General features: G+C 38.7%; 1 protein-coding gene across 1 annotated transcript; it reads right to left on the reverse strand.

Annotated features, from left to right (window-relative positions):
- Nucleotides 1–5,323: 5,323 nt before the first annotated feature.
- Nucleotides 5,324–25,220, reverse strand: LOC117316924 (peroxisomal acyl-coenzyme A oxidase 1-like). Its single transcript, XM_033871700.1, has 14 exons — nucleotides 25,062–25,220; nucleotides 23,227–23,389; nucleotides 21,806–21,966; nucleotides 20,722–20,829; nucleotides 19,250–19,369; nucleotides 16,087–16,202; nucleotides 14,961–15,130; nucleotides 14,161–14,323; nucleotides 12,836–13,026; nucleotides 10,798–10,950; nucleotides 9,871–9,976; nucleotides 8,095–8,241; nucleotides 6,205–6,411; nucleotides 5,324–5,892 (listed from the first exon to the last, which is right to left on the reverse strand). The coding sequence occupies exons 1-14, from the start codon at nucleotides 25,192–25,194 to the stop codon at nucleotides 5,818–5,820; spliced, it is 2,013 nt and encodes a 670-aa protein (XP_033727591.1). The 5' UTR covers nucleotides 25,195–25,220; the 3' UTR covers nucleotides 5,324–5,817.
- Between the last annotated feature and the right edge of the window lie 751 nt (nucleotides 25,221–25,971).

Below are 25,971 nucleotides of genomic sequence, written 5' to 3' on the forward strand. Positions count from 1 at the left end.
CATTTCTGTCCTCTTTATTTGACACATCATTACCGGATAGTGTGTTACATGCATTACAGCAAATGTTTCCATATATATATACTACAATACATTGGGTCTTAATCCTGTCCCCACTTCTGTCTGCATTTGTAGCTTTGGATTGTCAAGTGAAAACAATTGCAGCCAATGATTTGATATAAATATAAATGACTAATTGAGTCTAAATCTGGCCCCATTTTCATCAATGTTCCTTCACTTAAGGAAATTTACTGAACATTAATTTTTTTCGTGAAAATTCTGACTCTACTGACAACTTCTATACCGTAATGGTACACTCATTATTGAGGTAGTCTAGAGCGATGATGTACGGGCCGACTTCTATACCGTAATGGTACACTCATTATTGAGGTAGTCTAGAGCGATGATGTACAGGCCGACTTCTATACCGTAATGGTACACTCGTTATTGAGGTAGTCTAGAGCGATGATGTACAGGCCGACTTCTATACCGTAATGGTACACTCGTTATTGAGGTAGTCTAGAGCGATGATGTACGGGCCGACTTCTATACCGTAATGGTACACTCATTATTGAGGTAGTCTAGAGCGATGATGTACGGGCCGACTTCTATACCGTAATGGTACACTCGTTATTGAGGTGGTCTAGAGCGATGATGTACAGGCCGACTTCTATACCGTAATGGTACACTCGTTATTGAGGTAGTCTAGAGCGATGATGTACAGGCCGACTTCTATACCGTAATGGTACACTCGTTATTGAGGTAGTCTAGAGCGATGATGTACAGGCCGACTTCATGGATAAAAGGAATATCTCACGGTGACCAAAGAAAGGATGAATATGAAACATAAAAATATGAAGTACTTTTTAGAAAGTCCAGAAATGTAAGGTCACTATACCTACATGATTGTTTTTCTGTGAAAAGATGCAAAATTTGACCTGACCTTTGAATCTGATTGCCTTGACGTTAGACCTTGACTTTAAAATTACCCCAGTGGATTTTCGTGAACTTTAACATTTTGCTCCATGTGAATCGATTAATAAATAGCAAAGTTATATCCAGGAGTAAAATTTGTGGACAGGCGGGTAAAAGTAAGCTATCCGATACGGGGCCCTGATAAATGACTTTGACCTACATTCAAAGTTACAAGTGTCAACTAGGCTAAAATCTTTGAAGGACTTCTCAAAAACCAGTAACCAAGAGACCAAGACGCTTGATACTGGGCTAGTATCATGCTGGGGTGAACGGCTACCAAGTTTGCTCAAATGAATGACCTTCACCTACTTTCAAGCTGATATGGATGGGATGTGTTACATATTGGATATCTTAATTTTAAAATAAAACATCAGAACTCTGGTGACTGATAAGGGCCACAGGCATCATGGTATTTAGTCTGAAGATTAATGGACCAAAGTGACTCCATGTTGTTTGAAAAAAATGATCCAATTATCCTTGGATTAGAGACTACTCAAGCTTATCCTTTATTGTCATTAGTGAAATTGCAATATTGTAATAGGCCATTTTGTTAAACTTTAAATCAACCACAATACTGAATCTTCACCTCGGTCTTTACTTACAATATAACCAGCTGAGTCAACTTACAAATGATTTCAATTTTCCAATAGTTAACTTTCCATTTCTAGATAGTAACATTCCTTTTCCCTTACATGGCTGTTTTACCTTGAGCAAAAAGTGGAAATTCATGAGGGAATGGGAAACGAGATCCCAGAGGGATCTTGGCGCCGACCATTGGATTATCCATATCAGAGACATATATACAGAGAGATTGGCAGCTCTCTATTTGCCCTTGTGTTTACATAGTGGCCCCTGACCTTCCTACAATCCTTTGCGGTCGCTCGGTTCAGTCTTCACTAGATGCCATATTGGAGAAAACTTGAAAACCAGACACATAATTATCGATAATTTCTATTTGAAATCATCACCAAGATCCAATTATGTGCTTTAATTTTATTAATATCAAAGTGCAGAAGTGTCATCAATATGAAATATATCACAATTTGCTGTCCAAGTGTTTGTATTTTGAGTATGAAAGTCAAGCACAACGCAGGAAAGATCGGCGGGAATCTCCAATTTTCGAAAAGTCCCTATGGGGTTTTCGAGAATACGGATAAATGACAACAATGTGCATGATAATCAAGACCACATTCCATAAGTATGATAGTTTTTGGTTAGTGTGGTAGCTTTTGTAGTGGCCTAAATAAAACGATGTGCTTTTTGTGTGCGTTTAAAATTGACGATGTTTTGGTCTGACGTAATGGCGGCTTAATTACAAACTTGGACATGTCGAATAGGACCCAATGGATTTTCAAAAATACGGATAAATGACAACAATATGCATGATCAATAAGACTATATCCCATAAGTTTGATAGTTTTTGGTTAATGTGGTAACTTTTGTAGTGGCCTAAATAAAACGATGTGCTTTTTGTGTGCGTTTAAAATTGACGATGTTTTGGTCTGACGTAATGGCGGCTATTTACAAACTTGGACATGTCGAATAGGACCCAATGGATTTTAGAAAATACGGATAAATGGCAACAATGTGCATGATCAATAAGACTATATCCCATAAGTATGATAGTTTTTGGTTAATGTGGTAACTTTTGTAGTGGCCTAAATAAAACGATGTGCTTTTTCTGTGCGTTTAAAATTGACGATGTTTTGGTCGGACGTAATGGCGGCTTAATTACAAACTTGGACATGTCGAATAGGACCCAATGGATTTTCGAAAATACGGATAAATGGCAACAATGTGCATGATCAATAAGACTATATCCCATAAGTATGATAGTTTTTGGTTAATGTGGTAACTTTTGTAGTGGCCTAAATAAAACGATGTGCTTTTTCTGTGCGTTTAAAATTGACGATGTTTTGGTCGGACGTAATGGCGGCTTAATTACAAACTTGGACATGTCGAATAGGACCCAATGGATTTTCGAAAATACGGATAAATGACAACAATATGCATGATCAATAAGACTATATCCCATAAGTTTGATAGTTTTTGGTTAATGTGGTAACTTTTGTAGTGGCCAAAATAAAACGATGTGCTTTCTGTGTGTATTTAAAATGACGATGTTTTGGTCTGACGTAATGGCGGATTAACCAGAACATGTCGAATAAGTTCCAATACTACGATACACACATGCGCATAGCCCGATTTACCTGCGCTCGCGTGTGTTTGATAGGAGACAGGACGCTCTCGATAAGGGATATGCTTGAGTGGTCACGAATAAAGGGAGCCACTATGTGTACGGGGAAATAGCGATGTTACTAATCTCTCTGTATATATGTCTCTGTCCATATCCGACAAATATAAGACTGATCTTTTCTCTTCTTTTCCTTCTTTCACGCCTCTTTCAAAACCTTTATAACTTTTATAACACGATGTAGCAGAAGCAACCTGCTATTGTCAAAATCCAAGATGGTCGCCTGTCAGCTACGTTGTTATCTGATCGGTCCCAAATTGCAATATGCACAACAAGGGACTAAGGTGAATTTGCATATGAAATATGAGAAAGATCTCTTTAGTACTTTCTAAGAAATAGTGATAACAATCTTCAATTGCCAAAATCAAAGATGGCCGCCTATCAGCCATGTTTTCCAATCGGTCCCAAAATGCAATATGTACAACTAGTGACTAAGGGGAACTTAAATATGAAATTTGAGAAAGTTGCTGAGAAATGGTGATAACAAACTTCAATTGTCAAAATGCCAGATGGCTGCCTATCGGCCATGTTGTTTTTCGATCGGTCCCAAAATGCAATATGTAGAACTAGGGACCAAGGGGAACTTACATGTGAAATTTTAGAAAGATCTCTTCGGCACTTTCTGAGAAATAGCAATAACAAAAATTGTTTACGGACAGACGAAGGGCGATTTGAAAAGCCCACCATGATCAGATGGGCTAAAAATTCAAATCAACTTACGCAAATGTATTAATTGTAAGATAAATTAACTTCGTAATTTCGATCAACTCTATAATATTGTCTATTGCCTGTTTTCAGAATTATCATTTTGAATACTACTAAGTACCACTATATATAAGATATAGCATACAGGATAACATCAGGTCTTCAGTGATGTTACTCCCTCCAAATGATGTTCAAATTAGGGGAAACGAAAGCACAGGTCGAACTAATGAAATATTGACATGGATTATCTTATTTCCATTAGTGTGATGGATGTCCACATTTTATGGTAATGATGCACGTTGATGAAGAACATAATTATAATTGATAATGTTTCCTTTCGGAAAGACCCTAGTTCCGTGAGCGTTATGAAGTCTGACTTGTTTTATGCTTAGTGATACCTTTGTCGCCACCCTAGTTTTCATTTTGAGAATATGACCTGATCTCTTTTTTTTGTGGTTGTCTGTGAAGCAGAAGACGCATACCCTCTCGGAACACCTGGTCTTTTTGTCCTTGTACTTTTTCATGAATCTCCGTGCTCTCTTATTATTTTTCATAATTTTCCGTTACTTTATTGTGATCACGGTTTTGTTATTATGTCGGTATTCTCTTGTTTTATACAACATGGAGCATTTCTCCTTGTCACTCCACGCAGGAGTCGCTAATGTATTGCTTCATTACAGTGTAGACGACTTTATTATTAAAAAAAATGAGATAATTTAGGCGGTAAAATCATAATCTGGCCTTTTTATTCCTATAAATACTGAAAAAGAAACACATAGTGAAAACACCGTTGAATATGAAGTTAATAACAAAGAATATTTGTCGAATTATGGATATAAACGGCATCGTACATCCATCTGTCAATTGGCGAAGGAAGACAACTTTATGACTCGTGTCCTGACCGGGCCTCGAACTCACGATCCACGGTACCCAATCGCCTAGCCAGAAATACCCGCAGCTGGCGCAGTGATAGTCGGCCCTGACATTCAAATCTTTATCTTCGGATCACCAACACATAGTGTATATGATACATTGTGCTAATTATTTGATATATATACATTGTATGTAACATAGTAACACAATTAAGTCTGTGCTAACAATTTACATCTTTTTTCTCACGTCACGTATAGGAAAAGAATCTATGCAATTCCAAGCTGTTTCGTGACTTAAAATACACAGACATTGCTAGGCCATGAGCATACTGCTACAATAACTGATGGTCAGCATGGATATCTGCCATAAATATCAATCGTCGATTGTAAGGGAATACAAACGAACGAAAGTATCTGTGAGTGATATATTTACCGGAGGTATTATTTATTTGCTTCACACTGGATACGGTTGGCAACCCTCAGTCTCACATTTTAAAAATAATTCAACACTAAACAAACATTCCATTTGGTAATCACTCTGTTTATTTTCATCACGTAACATCAAAATGGTCTAGTTTGTTAATCGTCGTTTCTGGTTGGCTAGAACACCTTTATTCTAATTATTTTAACAATATGCACCGATATGTACATGATTCGCTTACCATTTCCATACGTAATGTACAGACCATGATCTCGCTCTCATGAGTCAACGTCAATTTCCTGGTGATAACACGTACTGAAGTGTTTATTACATAACCACTCCATACTTATGAATCGAATTCATTTTAAAAGAAATTAAAAAAAAAACAAAAAAAACAAAACAAAAACAAAACAAAACAAAAAATCAAACAAAATAATAAATAAAACAAAAAAAAAACTATCAAACTGATGAACAAATCACTGATTTCCTTGACAACCAATCAAATCCGTCGTCACATAAAATCCACTGTATGCTATATCGTCTGTTTAGTGTTGATCCTAGTCATTACTGACAAATTGTATTAGTGAGCATCTCTAGAGCTTTGCCATAGAACTTGTACCAGAACTTCTTTGTAACGGTTGTATGTAGGTAGTGTAGGAGTCGAGCACCTGTCAATGAGGAACATTTTTAGTTTTATCTTTATTCGTAACTGTGTTCTTTGAGAAGAAATTAACGGAAACAACACGATTATAATGCAATGAACCGCCAGGTTAAAGATCGCATTTGCAATATTAAAAGTTCCATTTCAATACCGACAATATGTTGCTTACATTTACAAAAATGTAGCCACCTAAGATTAATAACACATGGGAATATACAACTTTCCTGTAATTTTTTCTTCAAAATGTGTTTTAAACACAGCTTAAGTTGAAATAAAAGAATAAATGCATGATTGTTTTTTTACGTATTTGTCTACTCACGTCCTTCTTGTTAAGGGGTGATGCTTTTGAATATTCATAAAGCGCCTTGTACACGTCACCATCGTAACGACCCAGGCAGGAGTCAAGGGCCTTATCTGGGTAGTCGAACGAGTCCACCAAAGCTACAGCGTTAGGTCGGATCTCTTCCAGCAGATACATCATTTTCCGGGTAACTGCGTCAACCTGACTTCCGGTCAAGAAGCCGTCCTGTGGAACATCAGTAAAATAAATTAAACCTATTTATTACACAAGTTTGCAAACAAAATTTGTTTCATACCCCGATGAAACTAAAAAATAATTGACATCAACGCTTATAATTAATTTTTGAAAATAATTTTCTAATTTAAGACAGGGTCAAAATTCGAACTGCTTATTATCTTATTCTTATTTGCTATTCTTCATTCCTAATGCTTATACATGTATTCCAATCAAGATGGTATATTTCCATTCTTGAGAGAAACAGCGGTTTATTACTGAATCTATTACTTTACTAACTCTTATCCAAAATGCACGGACTCTTTACTATATTCAATGTAAAAGTTTTATCAAATATTAGCAAATTTCTAGAAAAGAAAAAAACTTGAAAGCTGCTGAATATACAACATATGTGCATTACTGTAGCTTTCTCTTCATCGTTACCCGACATGTGTAGACAAGAGATCCCAGAGGAATCTTGGCGTCCACCATTGAATGATCTTTATAGGTTCCATGTCAGATTGATCTTTTCCCTACTTTTCCCTTCCTCTAAGTCTTACTTATCTGTGTAAATTCAGAAACAGCCCTCTAGTACTTTTCAAACAAGGGGAATCTATATACAGAATTTAAGATTTAGCTATAATGGCTGTCTGTCGGCCATGTTGTTTTCGTATTGGTCCCAATATGCAAAACTAGGCACTGAGGGGAACCTACATATGAAATTTGAAAAGATCCCTTCAGTACTTTCACAGAAATAGCGATAACAAACTTCAATTGTCAAAATCCGAAATGGCTGCCTGTCGGCCATGTTGTTTTCTGATTAGTCTCAAAATGCAATATGCATAACTAGGCACCGACGGGAACATGCATATGAAATTTTAGAAAGATCCCTTCATTACTTTCTGAGAAATAGCGATAACAAACTTCAATTGTCAAAATCGAAGATGGCTGCCTGTCAGCCATGTTGTTTTCTGATTGGTCTCAAAATGCAATATGCATAACTAGGCACTGAGGGGAACCTGCATATGAAATTTCAGAAAGATCCCTTCATTACTTTCTGAGAAATAGCGATAACAAATTTTAATTGTCAAAATCCAAGATGGCTGCCTGTCAGCAATGTTGTTTTCCTATTGGTCTCAAAATGCAATATGCATAAGTAGGCATCAAGGGGAACCTACATATGAAATTTGAGAAAGATCCCTTCAGTTCTTTCACAGAAAAAGCGATAACAAATTTCAATTGTCAAAATCCAAGATGGCTGCCTGTTGGCCATGTTGTTTTCCGATTGGTCTCAAAATGCAATATGCATAACTAGGCAACAAAGGGAACCTACATATGAAATTTGAAAAAGATCCCTTCAGTACTTCCTCAGAAATAGAGATAACAAACTTCAATTGTCAAAATCCAAGATGGCTGCCTGTCGGCCATGTTGTTTTCCGATCGGTCCCAAAATGCAATATGCACAACTAGGCACCAAGGGGAACCTACATATGAAATTTGAGAAAGATCCCATTAGCACTTTCTCAGAAATAGCGATAACAAGAATTGTTTACGGACGGAGGGACGGACGGACGGACCACGGACCACGGACGCAGGGCGATTTGAATAGCCCACCATCTGATGATGGTGGGCTAAAAATGTTAAAGATAATGACCTGGAATCTGAAAAGTAAATATGACTTGTATAATTATTTACCTGGATAAAATCGCCAAGATTTTCCAGCATGCCGTGAACAGCATACAACTTACAAACGGCGACCATCACTTTCTTCGTCTTGTCGTCAAGGTTACTGTTGCTTATCCTCATTGCGAACGTCTTTACGACGTAGGCATGACAATGGGCCTATTGAAGAAAAATAATGAATATTTAATGTACTGAATGGAATTTCTTTATATTACGAAATTCGTTAATTCGTTTTTTTTTTTTCCATTTTCATTAATCCAGACTTTGTTAATCTGACATTTTCGTCAGAAACTCTGTCCCATGCAAGTCAGATATATAAACGTCCTGGGCATAATGACATGTCGTACTTCTTTTTATAGTATAACTATGTACCCTATTTCCTCACGAGCTATTGAATATGACGTGTTTGTTGCTCTGTTCGTCCGACACTAACCCTGACGGATCGTCTGACAATACTAAACTAGACTACCGAACAAAAGAGATTTTCAGTGAAAAAGTTCATAAATACATGAAGTAGATAGTTTAAGAATATAAAAATGTCCATATTATATTGTTAACAACAGGCCCCATGGGCCTTAACGGTCATCTGATATCAGTACATACTCAATATCAGTACAGTGATACTGAAAACAATTGGGATTGTGCAATACTGTATGTTGGCCATGGTGGCCATCTTGATTTCTGAGCAACATGAACAATGACAACACTTGGTAAGAACCATTATTTCAGGCAAGCGAGTAGCCCGAGTTTCCTCAGGCTCTGACACCATGTCTGGTGTAGGCACATGGTGTCAGGGCTAGAGGAAACTCGGGCTAGCAAGTGAGTTGAAACCAACTGGGGAACAGAAGAAGTTTGAAATGTGTTTTTCAAAATGGCAGCCAGTGCAGCCAAAATGGATTTCAGACCGACCCGAAAATCTTTCAAACACTTTGTCTGGACTTACCAGGAAAGTTACAGATGAATCCCACTGGTGGAACGAACTTGGGGAGAAGTTTGAAACATGTCATTTTAAAGATGACAACTATGACGGCCGTCTCGGATTTCAATACATTGTCAGATACATTCAAGATCATTTCAGACAAGTTTGAACTTAATTCCACTGATGGAGCTTGAGAAGAAGTTTGAAATGTAAACAGTTTGCGGACGGCGCACGACGACAAGCGAATCACGATGACTACAGGTCGTACTGCCCCTTAATTGAGGTCAGAGGACGTACAAAAAAAAAAATGTATTACGTTTTAGACGTTTTTTTTTTCATTAACAACTTTTAAAATATTTCAAAAGGGCCAATCACCTGAAACGTGCTGTTTATATTTTTGCATTTTAGCAGATTGACAAATTGACGCACAGGCAACAATAATGATCTTACTAAAGTAATATTGCGTCTGAGATAAGTAAGTTGGCAGAACAATATGTACATTGTTTCACAATCAATTATTTACGTCTTGGTGAAAACTCCATTTACTTTTTTTTTTTTAAATTCATATAATTTCTATGAAACGGGACCATACTGGTCCATAGCATTCTCGGCCCCCATCGACTGATTTACAGCCGCTTCACTCTGACCAATCAGTGTACGCGACACATAAAATTCGACAAATGTAAAAGTGTTCGCAAGACGGGCTGTGATTGGTCAAAACCTTTACGGTACTATAACAAACTAACATTTTTACAGCACTGAATTGCTTAGATTGGTCACATGACCTAGGCTCACTCCATAAAAAGACGCAGGATACATCAGCGACAAAGTGAAACGAAGGGAAGTAACTGTGATAAATCAGAATGTACCATAGTCGCCCAGACGAATTGCTGTGTGGTTTTGTTCCAAGCCTGCTGTTGAGTGAGACCTTGCTGCACAAGTTCTTGGACATTCATGGCCGCCGCCTTAATCATCCTAGAACAGGTAAGTAAATACTAATTCGTAATCCTTTCTGATCAAATGGTGAAATAGCGACAGAAACAAATGCTGTAGACTGGTTTACATAATACACAAAACTATTAGGCTTATCTGTATGCTGTTCAAACTGTGGATTTATTTAAATAATATGAAATAGAAATATAATATTCCGCTTATGTAATTCACAGGACCTTTGTTACAGTCTCTGTGGAATTGGACCTTCCCAAGTGTGTAGAGGTACATTTACATTTTCAGACGTTTTTGTGAGCTAGATTGAAATTCTAACTATAATGAACACCGCGGGGTGTCATTTTATCGAATCTAGCCCCTCCCCCTGGTAAAAAACAAATTAAAAAAATCTTGAAGTGTGCGCTAAACACAAAGTCAGGTCCATTACACGTAGACTGCAATACATTGGCAGGTCCCTGTGCTGACATGTGCAATTTATAACAGAAATAATATCATTAAAATCATATTTTGATCTGCGCTCCAATTCCATAAACTAAACTCCGCTACGTCAAGATCAGGCATGAAATACAGACATGTATTTGGTTCAATATTGAACATTATGAAATTTATTTAATCATTAGGTTGTTGCAGCTATTGTCTAGTTTTTGACATTTCTTTCGATAGTTTTGAAATTCTTTCTCTGTAAAACTTTAGGTCATTCACCGACCAGTTTTAGAAAGAGGACACAGCTGTATGACACAGTTTTAATAATTGTTCATATTATAGAAAAAACCTTAATAATAAGAATCAATGTAGATGTTTTCAAAATAATAAATTGAAATAATTATGTTTAAATAAAGTCTGCCTACCTTGCCGCGCGGTGCTCGTACGCCAGTACAAGACAGTCGATGGCGACGTCCGATTTCAGCGTTGACTTGGCAGTCAAGTCAGTTCCCAGGTAGGAAACAAATCCTGGCAGTTTCTCTCCTCTCTGCACCTTGGTGAAACATTTCATCAGATATCTATAATAAAATACGAGGATAAGTCCATGTATTTAATCTCTGTGTGTTTACATGTATCTGTCAGATTCTACGCGAGATAACAATAATTAAGGTTCTAGCGACATTGACGAAAACGGTATACTATATCTCATGTGTCGCGTGACGTTGTTCTTTAATATCCGTGTTCTTCTGTTGTCCTTGCCCTAGAAGACGCTTACTCTTCTGGGATATCTGATCATATATTATCAGTGCGACAACTTAAATGTTAAAAAAGCAAAACAAGAAACAAAACAATAATAAAGGTAATTGTTTCCTGTACAAGTGGCGCTTATAAATACACATACCTGTCTGTCTATAGGTATATACCTATCACACCTTTACAACATACCTGTCTGTCTATAGGTATATACCTATCACACCTGTACAACATACCTGTCGGTCTATAGGCACATACCTATCACACCTGTACAACATACCTGGCTGACTGTAGGTATATACCTATCACACCTGTACAATATACCTGTCTGTCTGTAGGTATATATCTATCACACCTGTACAGCATACCTGTCTGTCTGTATGTACATACCTATCACACCTGTACAGCATACCTGGCTGTCTGTAGGTATCTATCTATCACACCTGTACACTATACCTGGCTGTCTGTAGGTACATACATATCACACTTGTACAAGTACATACCTATCACACCTGTACAACATACCTGGCTGTCTATAGGTATATACCTATCACACCTGTACAACATACCTGTCTGTCTGTAGGTATATACCTATCACACCTGTACAACATACCTGTCTATAGGTATATACCTATCACACTTATACAATATACCTGTCTGTCTGTCTGTAGGTACATACCTATCACACCTGTACAACATACCTGATGTCTGTAGGTATATACCTATCACACCTGTACAATATACCTGTCTGTCTATAGGTACATACCTATTACACCTGTACAACATACCTGTCTGTCTGTAGGTATATACCTATCACACCTGTACAACATACCTGTCTATAGGTGCATACCTATCATACCTGTACAATATACCTGTCTGTAGGTACATACCTATCACACCTGTACAACATACCTGTCTGTAGGTACATACCTATCACACCTGTACAACATACCTGTCTGTAGGTACATACCTATCACACCTGTACAACATACCTGGGTGTCTGTAGGTATATATCTATCACACCTGTACAATATACCAGTCTGTCTATAGGTACATACCTATCACACCTGTACAATATACCTGTCTGTCTATAGGTATATACCTATCACACCTGTACAATATACTTGTCTGTCTGTAGGTATATCTATCACACCCTGTACGGCATACCTGTCTGTCTGTAGGTACATACCTATCACATCTGTACAGCACACCTGGCTGTCTGTAGGTATATATCTATCACACCTGTACACTATACCTGGCTGTCTGTAGGTACATACATATCACACTTGTACAGGTACATACCTATCACACCTGTACAACATACCTGGCTGTCTATAGGTATATACCTATCACACCTGTACAACATACCTGTCTGTCTATAGGTATATACCTAGCACACCTGTACAAAACATACCTGTCTGTAGGTGCATACCTATCACACCTGTACATTATACCTGTCTGTCTATAGGTATATACCTAGCACACCTGTACAAAACATACCTGTCTGTAGGTGCATACCTATCACACCTGTACATTATACCTGTCTGTCTATAGGTATATCCTATCACACCTGTACAACATACCTGATGTCTGTAGATATATACCTATCACACCTGTACAACATACCTGTCTGTCTATAGGTATATACCTATCACACCTGTACAACATACCTGTCTTTATGTTCACACATATCACACATGTACAACATACCTGGCTGTCTGTAGGTAAAGGACGGTGTTCTCCCCCTCGAATGTACAGGTAGGTATAGTGCTGACGTAGATCTTTGGTATACCGCTGGCATGAGAGTACCCGTGTCCACCACACGCTAGCCGACACACCTCTATACCTGCACAGCAGCTGGAGCTAGAGAACGCCTTCAGGCCGGCCGACAATCCATGTAGCTGAGTAAGCAACATTTATGACTTGTTACATGGCAGATATCTAATAAGGACCCTACGAAAGGGCCACGATACAATAACTTCTTTATTGATAAATAGTAATGTAATGTACAGTAAGCATGTATGCCGAATGAAGCATACAGCTGTTTCGTCCTTCAAGGACTCGTCAGTAATGTAAGGGACACCATACAACTGTTTTGTCCTTCTAGGACTCGTCAGTGATGCTATGGACATCACGCAGATGTTTCGTCCTTCTAGGACTCGTCAGTGATGCTAGGGACATAATACAGATGTTTCGTCGTTCTAGGACTCGTCAGTGATGCTAGGGACATCATACAGATGTTTCGTCGTTCTAGGACTCGTCAGTGATGCTAGGGACATCATACAGATGTTTCGTCGTTCTAGGACTCGTAAGTGATGATAGGGACATCATACAGATGTTTCGTCCTTCTAGGTCTCGTTAGTGATGCTATAGTGTCGGATTTATGATGTCTCGAACATCACTGACAGGTCATCGATGGACGAAACAGCTGTATGATGTCCCTAATATCACTGACGAGTCATCGATGGACGAACCAGCTGTATGATGTCCCTAACATCACTGACGAGTCATCGATGAACGAAACAGCTGTATGATGTCCCTAATATCACTAGCGAGTCCTAGATGGACGAAATAGCTGTATTATGCAGTTTATGTCGTGCTTTAGATCTTGTACGTCTTTTGTGCAATCCTTACAAAGTAAGAAACGACAACTCTGGGTAGAGTGGGTATACAGATGTCACTGATATCTGCCACCTACTTATGTCCACCCTCCTTTTACAAGACAGTTATGATGTAAATCACTTTCATTTTGTGCTTATTTGTGTCGAAGTGAGAAGTTAGAAAATACACGCATCTAACAAAGATCTTTTAAGAAGGCAGCGATAAAATATCATGAATTATTTAATTCCAAAATGGCCGCCATTTTCACGGATCAGTCTGGAAATAAAACACGCACAGCTAAAGGCCTATGAATTTTGAGAAGGATTCACATACTACTACAAAGAGCAATATTATTGGCCATTTATTTCTTTCTTTTTTCTGTCAGTCTCAATTTAAACCTGATAAGGGTATTATGTAATCGTGTTGTTACCTACATCGCCAATCTGGTCCAGGTTGCCCTCCTCCACGCTTGTGTTGACTACATTATATATTTTGTAGATTTCTAACCCGGTGAAGTAAAACGCGAAAGACGTGGCAATGAGAGGAAATAACTTGTGTTGCTGGGTCTGATAGTCTATAATCTGTGCTTCCGGTCCGCTGAAAAAAGAAAGATACACGGATAAAAGTAAACTATATTGAACACTTTTTACTCTGAAATGAGGGTCCTGTTATCTGTGGGTAATTAGGTAGCCGACTTGTGTCAAGCGCCCGTAAGGCAATTTTAGGAAGCTGGGAATCTTGTTGCATGTTGTTGATTAAAGTTTGATTTCAACAACTATAATGAGTGTTGCACATATAAAACATATATGAACCGATAGATTAAAGTTTTCTGAAGTATCGGTAGTAAGAATTTGTAGGTAGGTGGTGATTTTGTATGGACAAAATAAGTTGAAAAAATAGGTAAGAATTTCAATGGCGATCGGATGTTTCCCTTGTCTTTATATACATTGTATAGGTATTTCTGGTTATTTTTTTTTATATAATACTAGACATGCCCCTGTGATCTGGGTCAACAATAGTGGTTGATATAGTTTGATATAATTTGATATAATTTGATATAATTTGATTAATTTGATATAAATTGTTATGCAATTATCGAAAATAAAATAAGTCGCGGTTAATGGTTATAGAAATTGTAACCGAAATGTTATGGATTGAGGTCAAGGTCACCATACCACCGTACATATGTACTTGGATTTGTATGGACGGAGTTAAAGGTTAAAGGTCATATTACCCGGGAGATACTTCCGTCTGTCTACGGACAGCGCTATACCGGACTGCTATGACGCATGCCTGAGCTAGACACCGTGATACAGTCGTCACTATCCCCACCCTGATCAGGGTCATCGTTCCGTACGATATTCTGGCGTTTGATGGCCGTACGTACGTCCCATCCTCCAGAACCTGGTCAGAGTAGAAATGTTCCAAAGACATCGAATCAGAAACATAATTTTATCACATTGTCATATCAGAGCTAGGTTAGGCACATGCAGCATATTGTTGCGTTCTTCATAACATTTCTTCGCCCAATTTACAGCACAATCAAGTCCAAATATAACAATGGCAGAGAACAACTTATACAAGTGCTTATATACTTGTTGAAAGTCTTAACACGAACGTTGTTTCAGTTCTTTTATCAATTACTTTCAAATATTTACTGTTTTAGACAAAGTGGAAACCTTGATTTCATTATTACTTATGTTTTGAACTTAATTAAATATTGAAAATCAGCCTGGATTTTACCTACTCCTCCGTTATAAATCATACACGGTTGCGTTCCCTCCTGCTTACACCCATACACGATCAAATCTCAAAGTTACACGAAACAACTTTGCAAGTACTGTACGCAAGTAGTGCAAAAGTGTTTCGTTGACGCCATCGAGGTACAAAACAAATGTTCTAATAACAATCAGCGAACGTATGTGAACAGATTTATTTATAGGTATGCGCGTATGTCTGTTGGTTAATCTTTAATAACAATCTACAATATTTCTCTGCAATTACTGTAAAAGTGGATATGTTCGCGGCGTGGAAATTTACGCTTATTTCGCGAAAATTTCAACGCGCGAAAATATTCACTTTTACAGTACTCTATAATAATTCCATAGTTCAATTCAGTCCATATAAACGTCTTCTCTGTACGACCTTTTTTCAAAAGATGCATAACTATGAAGGAATTTGAAATTTTATGAAAAGTTTTGTTATTGCGTTACAGAGAATACATAAGTCCCACCCCAAACAACAATAACTGCTTATATAATTCTATAAACAGAACCGTTAAATTCAAAATTGAAATCGAACGAATAATATGGAATTCCATGGAAATCCTAGAAAAAAGGAGAGTAAATTCCAATACTTACCTGAGAGTACCTCATCAACATATTTTCCCTGGGAATCCGCACGTTCTTTAGGATTAGGTACCCATTATCGTTAGAATTGTATCCAAACTTAGGACCAATATCACCCAGCTCCACTCCTGTACAAAGAAACATCCGTTATTGTTAGAACCGTATCCAAACTTAGGACCAATATCACCCATTTCCAATCCTGTACAAACTTCCAATCTTAGGACCAATATCACCCAGCTCCACTCCTGTACAAAGATCCAATCTTAGGACCAATATCACCCATTTCCTCTCCTGTACAAAGATCCAAACTTAGGACCAATATCACCCATTTCCTCTCCTTTACAAACATTCAAACTTAGGACCAATATCACCCATTTCCTCTCCTTTACAAACATCCAAACTTAGGACCAATATCACCCATTTCCACTCCTGTACAAACATCCAATCTTAGGACCAATATCACCCATTTCCTCTCCTTAACAAACATTCAAACTTAGGACCAATATCAACCATTTCCTCTCCTGTACAAAGATCCAAACTTAGGACCAATATCACCCGGCTCAACCCCTGTACAAAGATCAAAACTTAGGACCAATATCACCCAACTCGACTCCTGTACACATATCCGCACTTAGGACCAGTATCACCCATTTCCACTCCCGTACAAACATCCAAACTTAGGACCAATATCACCCAGCTCCACTCCTGTACAAACATCCAAACTCAGGACCAATATCACACAGCTCCAATCCTGTACAAACATCCAAACTTAGGACCAGTATCGCCCATTTCCTCTCCTGTACAAACATCCAAACTTAGGACCAATATCACCAAACTCCACTCCTGTACAAACATCCAAACTTAGGACCAATATCACCAATTTCCACTCCTGTACAAACATCCAAACTTAGGACCAATATCACCCATTTCCACTCCTGTACAAACATCCAAACTTAGGACCAGTATCACCCAACTCCACTCCTGTACAAACATCCAAACTTAGGACCAGTATCACCCAGCTCCACTCCTGTACAAACATCCAAACTTAGGACCAATATCACCCAGCTCCACTCCTGTACAAACATCCAAACTTAGGACCAATATCACCCAGCTCCACTCCTGTACAAACATCCAAACTTAGGACCAATATCACCAATTTCATCTCCTGTAAAAACATCCAAACTTAGGACCAGTATCACCCAGCTCCACTCCTGTACAAAGATCAAAACTTAGGACCAATATCACCCAACTCGACTCCTGTACACATATCCGCACTTAGGACCAGTATCACCCATTTCCACTCCCGTACAAACATCCAAACTTAGGACCAATATCACCCATTTCCACTCCTGTACAAACATCCAAACTTAGGACCAGTATCACCCAACTCCACTCCTGTACAAACATCCAAACTTAGGACCAGTATCACCCAGCTCCACTCCTGTACAAACATCCAAACTTAGGACCAATATCACCCAGCTCCACTCCTGTACAAACATCCAAACTTAGGACCAATATCACCCAGCTCCACTCCTGTACAAACATCCAAACTTAGGACCAATATCACCAATTTCATCTCCTGTAAAAACATCCAAACTTAGGACCAATATCACCCGGCTCAACCCCTGTACAAAGATCAAAACTTAGGACCAATATCACCCAACTCGACTCCTGTACACATATCCGCACTTAGGACCAGTATCACCCATTTCCACTCCCGTACAAACATCCAAACTTAGGACCAATATCACCCAGCTCCACTCCTGTACAAACATCCAAACTCAGGACCAATATCACACAGCTCCAATCCTGTACAAACATCCAAACTTAGGACCAGTATCGCCCATTTCCTCTCCTGTACAAACATCCAAACTTAGGACCAATATCACCAAACTCCACTCCTGTACAAACATCCAAACTTAGGACCAATATCACCAATTTCCACTCCTGTACAAACATCCAAACTTAGGACCAATATCACCCATTTCCACTCCTGTACAAACATCCAAACTTAGGACCAGTATCACCCAACTCCACTCCTGTACAAACATCCAAACTTAGGACCAGTATCACCCAGCTCCACTCCTGTACAAACATCCAAACTTAGGACCAATATCACCCAGCTCCACTCCTGTACAAACATCCAAACTTAGGACCAATATCACCCAGCTCCACTCCTGTACAAACATCCAAACTTAGGACCAATATCACCAATTTCATCTCCTGTAAAAACATCCAAACTTAGGACCAGTATCACCCAGCTCCACTCCTGTACAAACATCCAAACTTAGGACCAATATCACCCATTTCCTCTCCTGTACAAAGAAAAGTCCGTTATTGTTAGAACCGTATCCAAACATAGGACCAATATCACCAAGTTCCACGCAGGTACGTAATAGTACATACGGGACCTTAAAGAATCCATAAAATGCATGACAGACAATGTTTATATAAATGTATATAAAGAATAACACGTATGCATTGTGAGCAAATATATCTCACCTGGTAGACTCTGATATATACATAACGATTCTCACCTGGTAGACTGTGATCTATAGATTCTCACCTGGTAGACTGTGATCTATAGATTCTCACCTGATAGACTGTGATCTATAGATTCTCACCTGATAGACTGTGATCTATAGATTCTCACCTGATAGACTGTGATCTATAGATTCTCACCTGATAGACTGTGATCTATAGATTCTCAGCTGATAGACTGTGATCTATAGATTCTCACCTGGTAGACTGTGATCTATAGATTCTCACCTGGTAGACTGTGATCTATAGATTCTCACCTGGTAGACTGTGATCTACAGATTCTCACCTGGTAGACTGTGATCTATAGATTCTCACCTTATAGACTCTGATGTACATATTCTCACCTGGTAGACACTGTTCTATAGATTCTCACCTGGTAGACTGTGATCTACAGATTCTCACCTGGTAGACTGTGATCTATAGATTCTCACCTGGTAGACTGTGATCTACAGATTCTCACCTGGTAGACTGTGATCTACAGATTCTCACCTGGTAGACTGTGATCTATAGATTCTCACCTGGTAGACTGTGATCTACAGATTCTCACCTGGTATACTGTGATCTATATATTCTCACCTTGTAGACTGTGATCTACAGATTCTCACCTTGTAGAGTCTGATCTATAAATTCTCACCTGGCAGACTCTGATGTGTGTCGAGGTCTCTGAGGGGCACCAGGAAGGTATGCATGCCGTGACCTTTGCCGTTGGTGTAAAGCTGGGCCATCAGGATACAGAAGTTGACGGTCTTACCCACTACAATAACATGTGGAGATTTGATTTCGTTATTGTCATCAATGCCAACAATAATGATATTGATGATTGGTATGTCGGTGACATTGTGGTGAGTTAGGCACAGGGGCATATCTAGTCTTATATTAAAAATAGCCAGAAATACATATAGGTATTTCTGGCTATTTTTTAATATAAGACTAGACATGCCCCTGTGAGTCAGGCAGTGTTTTTTAATCACATCCAGTTTATATCTAAGTTACAAAATAGACTGCCAGAAAATTACAGAAGTCATTTATTTCATTCATTATTTTTTTATCATTAAGATATTGATTTATTCCAATCCTTGCACACATTGCTAGATATCTTCATCTTAACCAAACCATTGCTGCCCAATAATGTAATTTTCGATACAGTATTATAACTCATTTAGCAGTATGTCCAGCCTGTCGGGTCGATGGCTTTACGGACGGTTCTTAAATGGCCGTTCAGAGTTAACAGCTCATTACAATCGGTCCTTAAATGACCTAATTTGTTAACATGACGTTAAACAATACCCCAGTTTAGTCCGTCCTTAAATGGCCTTATTGTGTTAACAGGACGATAAACAATACCAAGCCAAACCTCATTATAGCCCGTCCTTAAATGACCTAATTTGTTGACAGGACGATAAACAATACCAAACCTCATTATAGCCTGTCCTTAAATGGCATGACTGTGTTAACTGGACGTTAAACAATTCCAAACCAAACATCATCATAGTCCGTCCTTAAATGACCTAATTTGTTAACATGACGTTAAACAATACCAAACCTCATTATAGCCTGTCCTTAAATGACCTAATTTGTTAACATGACGTTAAACAATACCCCAGTTTAGTCCGTCCTTAAATGGCCTTATTGTGTTAACAGGACGATAAACAATACCAAGCCAAACCTCATTATAGCCCGTCCTTAAATGACCTAATTTGTTGACAGGACGATAAACAATACCAAACCTCATTATAGCCTGTCCTTAAATGGCATGACTGTGTTAACTGGACGTTAAACAATTCCAAACCAAACATCATCATAGCCCGCCCTTAAATGACCTAATTTGTTAACATGACGTTAAACAATACCAAACATCATTATAGCCTGTCCTTAAATGGTCTTACCGTGTGAACATGACGTTAAACAATACCAAACCTCATTATAGCCTGTCCTTAAATGGCATGACTGTGTTAACAGGACGTTAAACAATACCAAACCTCATTATAGCCTGTCCTTAAATGGCATGACTGTGTTAACTGGACGTTAAACAATTCGAAACCAAACCCCAGGGCCCAGTATAGTCCCCCGATATGTAATAATATTAAACCAAACGAAAATACGTACAGTGGCCGGGCCAGTACTTCATCGATGTTAATGTTGGCGAATTGAGAACAAATTCTCGTGACTTGGGGTCATAGGTCGCGGTCGTCTCCAGTCCTCGAATGAAAGTTCCTAGATATCAAAAAATAGAAGGCTTAGGACAATGACTGATATATCATATTGTTTTTGTTCCCTGTGATTTCAATGAACTATAGCCAGTAACATTAAGTTAAACATCTGTTTACTCCATTTTATGTTTATTAGTTGGCAAATACAGCGCCTTTTACTAAAACCACATTTAAACTAGCTATTCACAGAGGGATTGAAAGGATTTTTTTCTCATTTTCATGGCGGAAATGAATAGCAGTTGCTATATACATATCCCATGGTGCGCGGAAGATATGTAGATAACTACTGCTATCCATAGCCGCCATGAAAATGACAAAAATCCATTCAATTCTTGTATTTACATTAGGCTGTTTTGAAAAAAAACAATAAAAAACAAAACAAAAAACAACAAAAAACAAGAAGAAGAAGAACAACAACAACAAAAAACAAATAAAAACAAAGAACAAGGTCATTTTTAAATTTAGATAACTATATACCAAAAGATGCTAAATTAATGGAACAGCCCGTGTTCCCACCAATGGACCATCGTTTACCGTGTCCTTCGCTCTACAGCGATTTCTTATGACAATGTTTCAATTTTCTGACCTCAGTAACTCGTCGTATTGAGAAATAAAATCTTTTGGCGTTCTCTGACAGATAGGTATTATCGAATTCAAGGGGGATCTTATTAAAGAGATTTTCCTATTGTTTTCTTATCATTTTTTAATAAAAGAGATTTAACGCAAAGGAGTTTCTTTGTGTGGTTAAGGGGGCCGCGATGGCCGAGTGGTTAAGTTGTCCCGACATTTTATCACTAGCCGAGTTCGAAATCCACGCGGGGCAGTTGCCTGTCTACTGACCGTAGGCAGGTGGTTTTTCTCCGAGTACTCCGGTTTTCCTCCACCTCCAAGACAGGCACGTCCTTAAATGACCCTGCCTGTTAATATGACGTTAAACAAAAGAAAACAAACAAAAATTGTGTAATTGATAAGAAACGTACCGTGACCGAGTTCTGTCTGTGCGTAGGTTCCGATGATGGACAGCTTCTCGGCGAGAGGAAGATAGCGCCTTTTCTGGTCCTCAGTGCCCTGTTTCTGAAGGGTTGGAAGGAACATGCTGGTATGGACACCAATGGGACTGCTTTCATGGTTAGCACCAGTCCTATAAGGATTTGTATATAGTAAATAACACGTTTGGATACCGAATCGTGAGCACAGAGGGCACCATACAGCTGATTCACCAATCTCTCTGATGTTAGAGGCAAAACATGTGGAAATTCAGTCGTGAATCAGGAATATATATTTAAATTGGTCTAAGCAAATGTCAAAATAAACAGGAGATGTTAAGTGGATCGAAATACAAATCACTTTATCGAACTTTATTGTTAGGTAATCTGGACATAAACATGGCTGATTACGGACATCTCATGTTGGCGTGTTGCCTCCTTGGCACGTTCTCACACCGCGCCAAAGCTATGTTCAAGGGATGATGTTGTCTTGTCGCGTTTTAAAACTGCGACACCGCGCCAACATGCCAACACGACACCGCACCAACACGCCAACGCGACAATTTACCGGGCCAACGCGCCAAAGCAAATTTTACCGCGAGATGGTCGTAATCAGTCACCCTAGATGAATTTCTTCTCTCCGTAGATCATAAAACTACAAAAGGATTCAACTGCATTGTTCATGTAAGAGTAATTTTGTTTTATATATCAAACAATAGCTTCATGGAGTAATTATATCATAGTTCCTTGGAGCGATTTCTAACGTTGTCATGTGACCTAGTTCACGGGCATTAAATATTGCGCAAGCAGCAGGATTCTGCAGTCAACTCTTTTGTATATTTTTGCAAGATTAAATCCGCGCAATTACCAACTACAGTTATTAAACACGTTTGATCATTTGAACAAAAACAAGCCTGGCACAACATAGTTAAACACAATGATATTATTGTAATTCTTTCACACAAAAAAAAAGAGTTTCGGATAAGCTCTCTGAATTCTTTAGTTCATCATTACACACCTGTAAGGCGTGTAAGTTGAATGACTAATCCGGGTAGACTCTTTGACACAGACGACGTGGTTACCTGTGCACGGGCAGCGTCATTCAGACTAAACGCTCGTCGGCGAGTCAACTTTGCGATAAATTTCTCAAATTTTCATACAAAAGTTTTAGGCTAAACACCAGTCACTTATTAATTTAAACTAATTGGCATACATATAATAATGATATACTCTTTCACCATTATAACGTTATTATATTTGATGATATTGAATATCATTGTGATACAGCAGTATTATGCTGACGTACATGTACTATGGGGAGTACAATTCAAGCGTCATGTGCCACCTAAGCGAGCATGGTTTGATACATTCTCGCGTATAAATAGATAAACAGAAAACAGAATTTTGACACCTACCCCAAGTATTCCATTTTATCCCGTTGCTCTGTTATATCCATCTCCTCCATACGCTTGTTCATATGGATATGTTTACGCAGGGCTGTCTCGTACTGTTCCTCTCGTGTCATACATGCCCATGGTTTTCTGTCCTGGAGCTCTGGGTCATTGATAGCAAGATTCTCTACAAAATAGAACCACGACTCTGAACTCTACACGTCGGATGTAAAGGGAGATAATTACGTGTGTCCTCTACAACATAGCACTATGACTCAAGGGGCCGCGGCGGCCGAGTGGTTAAGGTGTCCCGACACTTTATTACTAGCCCTCCACCTCTGGGTTGCGAGTTCGAAACCTACGTGGGGCAGTTGCCAGGTACTGATCGTAGGCCGGTGGTTTTTCTCCGGGTACTCCAGCTTTCCTCCACCTCCAAAACCTGGCACGTCCTTAAATGACCATGGCTGTTAATAGGACGTTAAACAAAAACAAACAAACCATGACTCTACTCTATACGTAGTGTGTAAAGGGAGATAATTACGTGTGTCCTTTACAACATGGAACCATGGGCCTGTTCGTTTATGCGGACAAACCAGTTCGTCAGTCTTTAAATGTAACATTTCATTGACAGACCTGCAAATATTAATACAGGTCGTGGAAGTCTTTGTCAAGGCTCGTCTAAAAACAATATCAAATCACCAGGTCCGTCTTTTTTTCATAAACGAACAACACCGGTCCAGGTGGTCTAACCGTTTGGACCGCCAAAAACGAAAACGGCCCTTGACTCCGTACTCTACACGTAGTGTGTAAAGGGAGATAATTACATGTGCCATCTACAACATGGTACCATGGGCCTGTACTCTACACGTAGTGTGTAAAGGGAGATAATTACTTGTGTCCTCTACAACATGGTACCACGACTCTTTACTCTACATGTTGACTGTAAAGGGAGATAATTACATTTTGTACGTGTCCTTTACATCATTGAACCAACTGTCGTACCATGATTCTGTACTCTATTCCCAAGGTTAAAGAGAGATAATTCCTTGTGTTTTCAGTTATTGAAGTGTATATACACATTTCCCATATCAGCCTGAACATTGAAGGGTATTGATAGATCGGCCGATCATACAAAGTGGACTTGGTTTAAAATGTCGCACCGAAAAAATGGAGTTTAAAGATGGCGTCGCGAAAAAAATAGGGCTCAGTCGGTAAGAGCGCCGGCCACGTAACCTCGAGTGAAGATCCGAGGTCCGTGGTTCGACACTTCCTAACCGTGTCGGTTTATGTTTCGCGGGAAGCTCAGACACATACTGGTCTGTGTTTTTGTGGCTGTTTCTATGGGCAAGTCACTTTCCTGTAATTGCTCTGAGTGGCATGCGACGGGCCTTCTGTATGTTTCTTCAGTGAGGTAGTCACCAACTACTACAAGGAAATCCCGCATGAAAATGACTCTTGCTGTTCAAGGGGCGAAAAACCAAGTAATCAAGCACTAGGAAATGTCCAAAGTGGATATATGCTCATCATTTCTTTTAAAATGGTATTTTAAAATAAGTTTAACATTACAAATTGAAACGTCAGAAAATGTATTTGTAAACCTCAATATAGTCAGAAAATGTATTTGTAAACCTCAATATAGTCAGAAAATGTATTTGTAAATATTAATAAAGTCAGAAAATGTATGTAAATCTTATTATAGTCAGAAAATGTATTTGTAAAACTTATTATAGTCAGAAAATGTATTTGTAAACCTTAATATATTCATCCATTATCGAGTGTCATAGATTTTGACCCCCAGATGGTTTCATATGTTTATTGATTGCATGACACAGAGGTCCTAACTAAGATATAAAACTCACGAAGATATCTCTTCCTTTTCGTCGCCGCGACACCTCCATTTATGAAGTTCGTCAAGTTGTCGACGTCGAATGTAGCATTTGCTCTCTCTTTTGCTAAGTCGGGGTTCACCGTCACTCTCCCTCTGGTCGCCATCTTGGATGGACTATACCGAGATAAAGTTTGGGGGGCCGTCTCAAACTTTTATACTCGAGCTTTATCTATGATATGTATATCAGTATGACATTCTGTGAGTATCCGCACGTGCCTAACATTGTGGAGAAGTTTATCGAGATAACCAGAATGGAATATGTTACAATCTAGCACGCCGCTATAATCAATATAACCAAGCTAGGGTCTTTACTGCCGTTACACTTAAAAACCCTGGTGATAGTCAAGTTTGTTTATTCATCGAGATAATAATTCTACCCTTTAACATTGCGGTATGCCGACGAATAATATAAAGTCCTACTTTTTGACCAGTTGTTATAACAGGCAGGTAATACATATTGAATGATTGTTCGACTCTGACAGTTGACTGTTTGTCCACTTGTTGTTCGACCCCTGACGGGCGACAATTTGTCCACTGGTTGTTCGACCAGTGACGGTTGACTTTTTGTCCAATGGTTGTTCGCCCCCTGACGGGTGACTATTTCTCCACTTGTTATTCGACCCATGACTGTTGACTATTTGTCCATTGGTTGGTTTTTATAGCCTTCTAAATGAAAATTATTCTAGTCAGGATAAAGTACTAGATTATATAGATCAAGAATAATTAATCTGTTGTTTGTTTAAATGTTCATCACTGTCGTGATTTCCGTAAGGAATGGTGTTTTCAAGATGGCGGACCATCACGATCACAGAAGATAGTTGTGCAATTTAAGCTACAATATCACTTTTTTGTAAGAACAACAATCAGACTGAGACAAAAAC

The sequence above is a fragment of the Pecten maximus genome, chromosome 18 (assembly GCF_902652985.1).
Source record: "Pecten maximus chromosome 18, xPecMax1.1, whole genome shotgun sequence".
Taxonomy (NCBI): domain Eukaryota; kingdom Metazoa; phylum Mollusca; class Bivalvia; order Pectinida; family Pectinidae; genus Pecten; species Pecten maximus.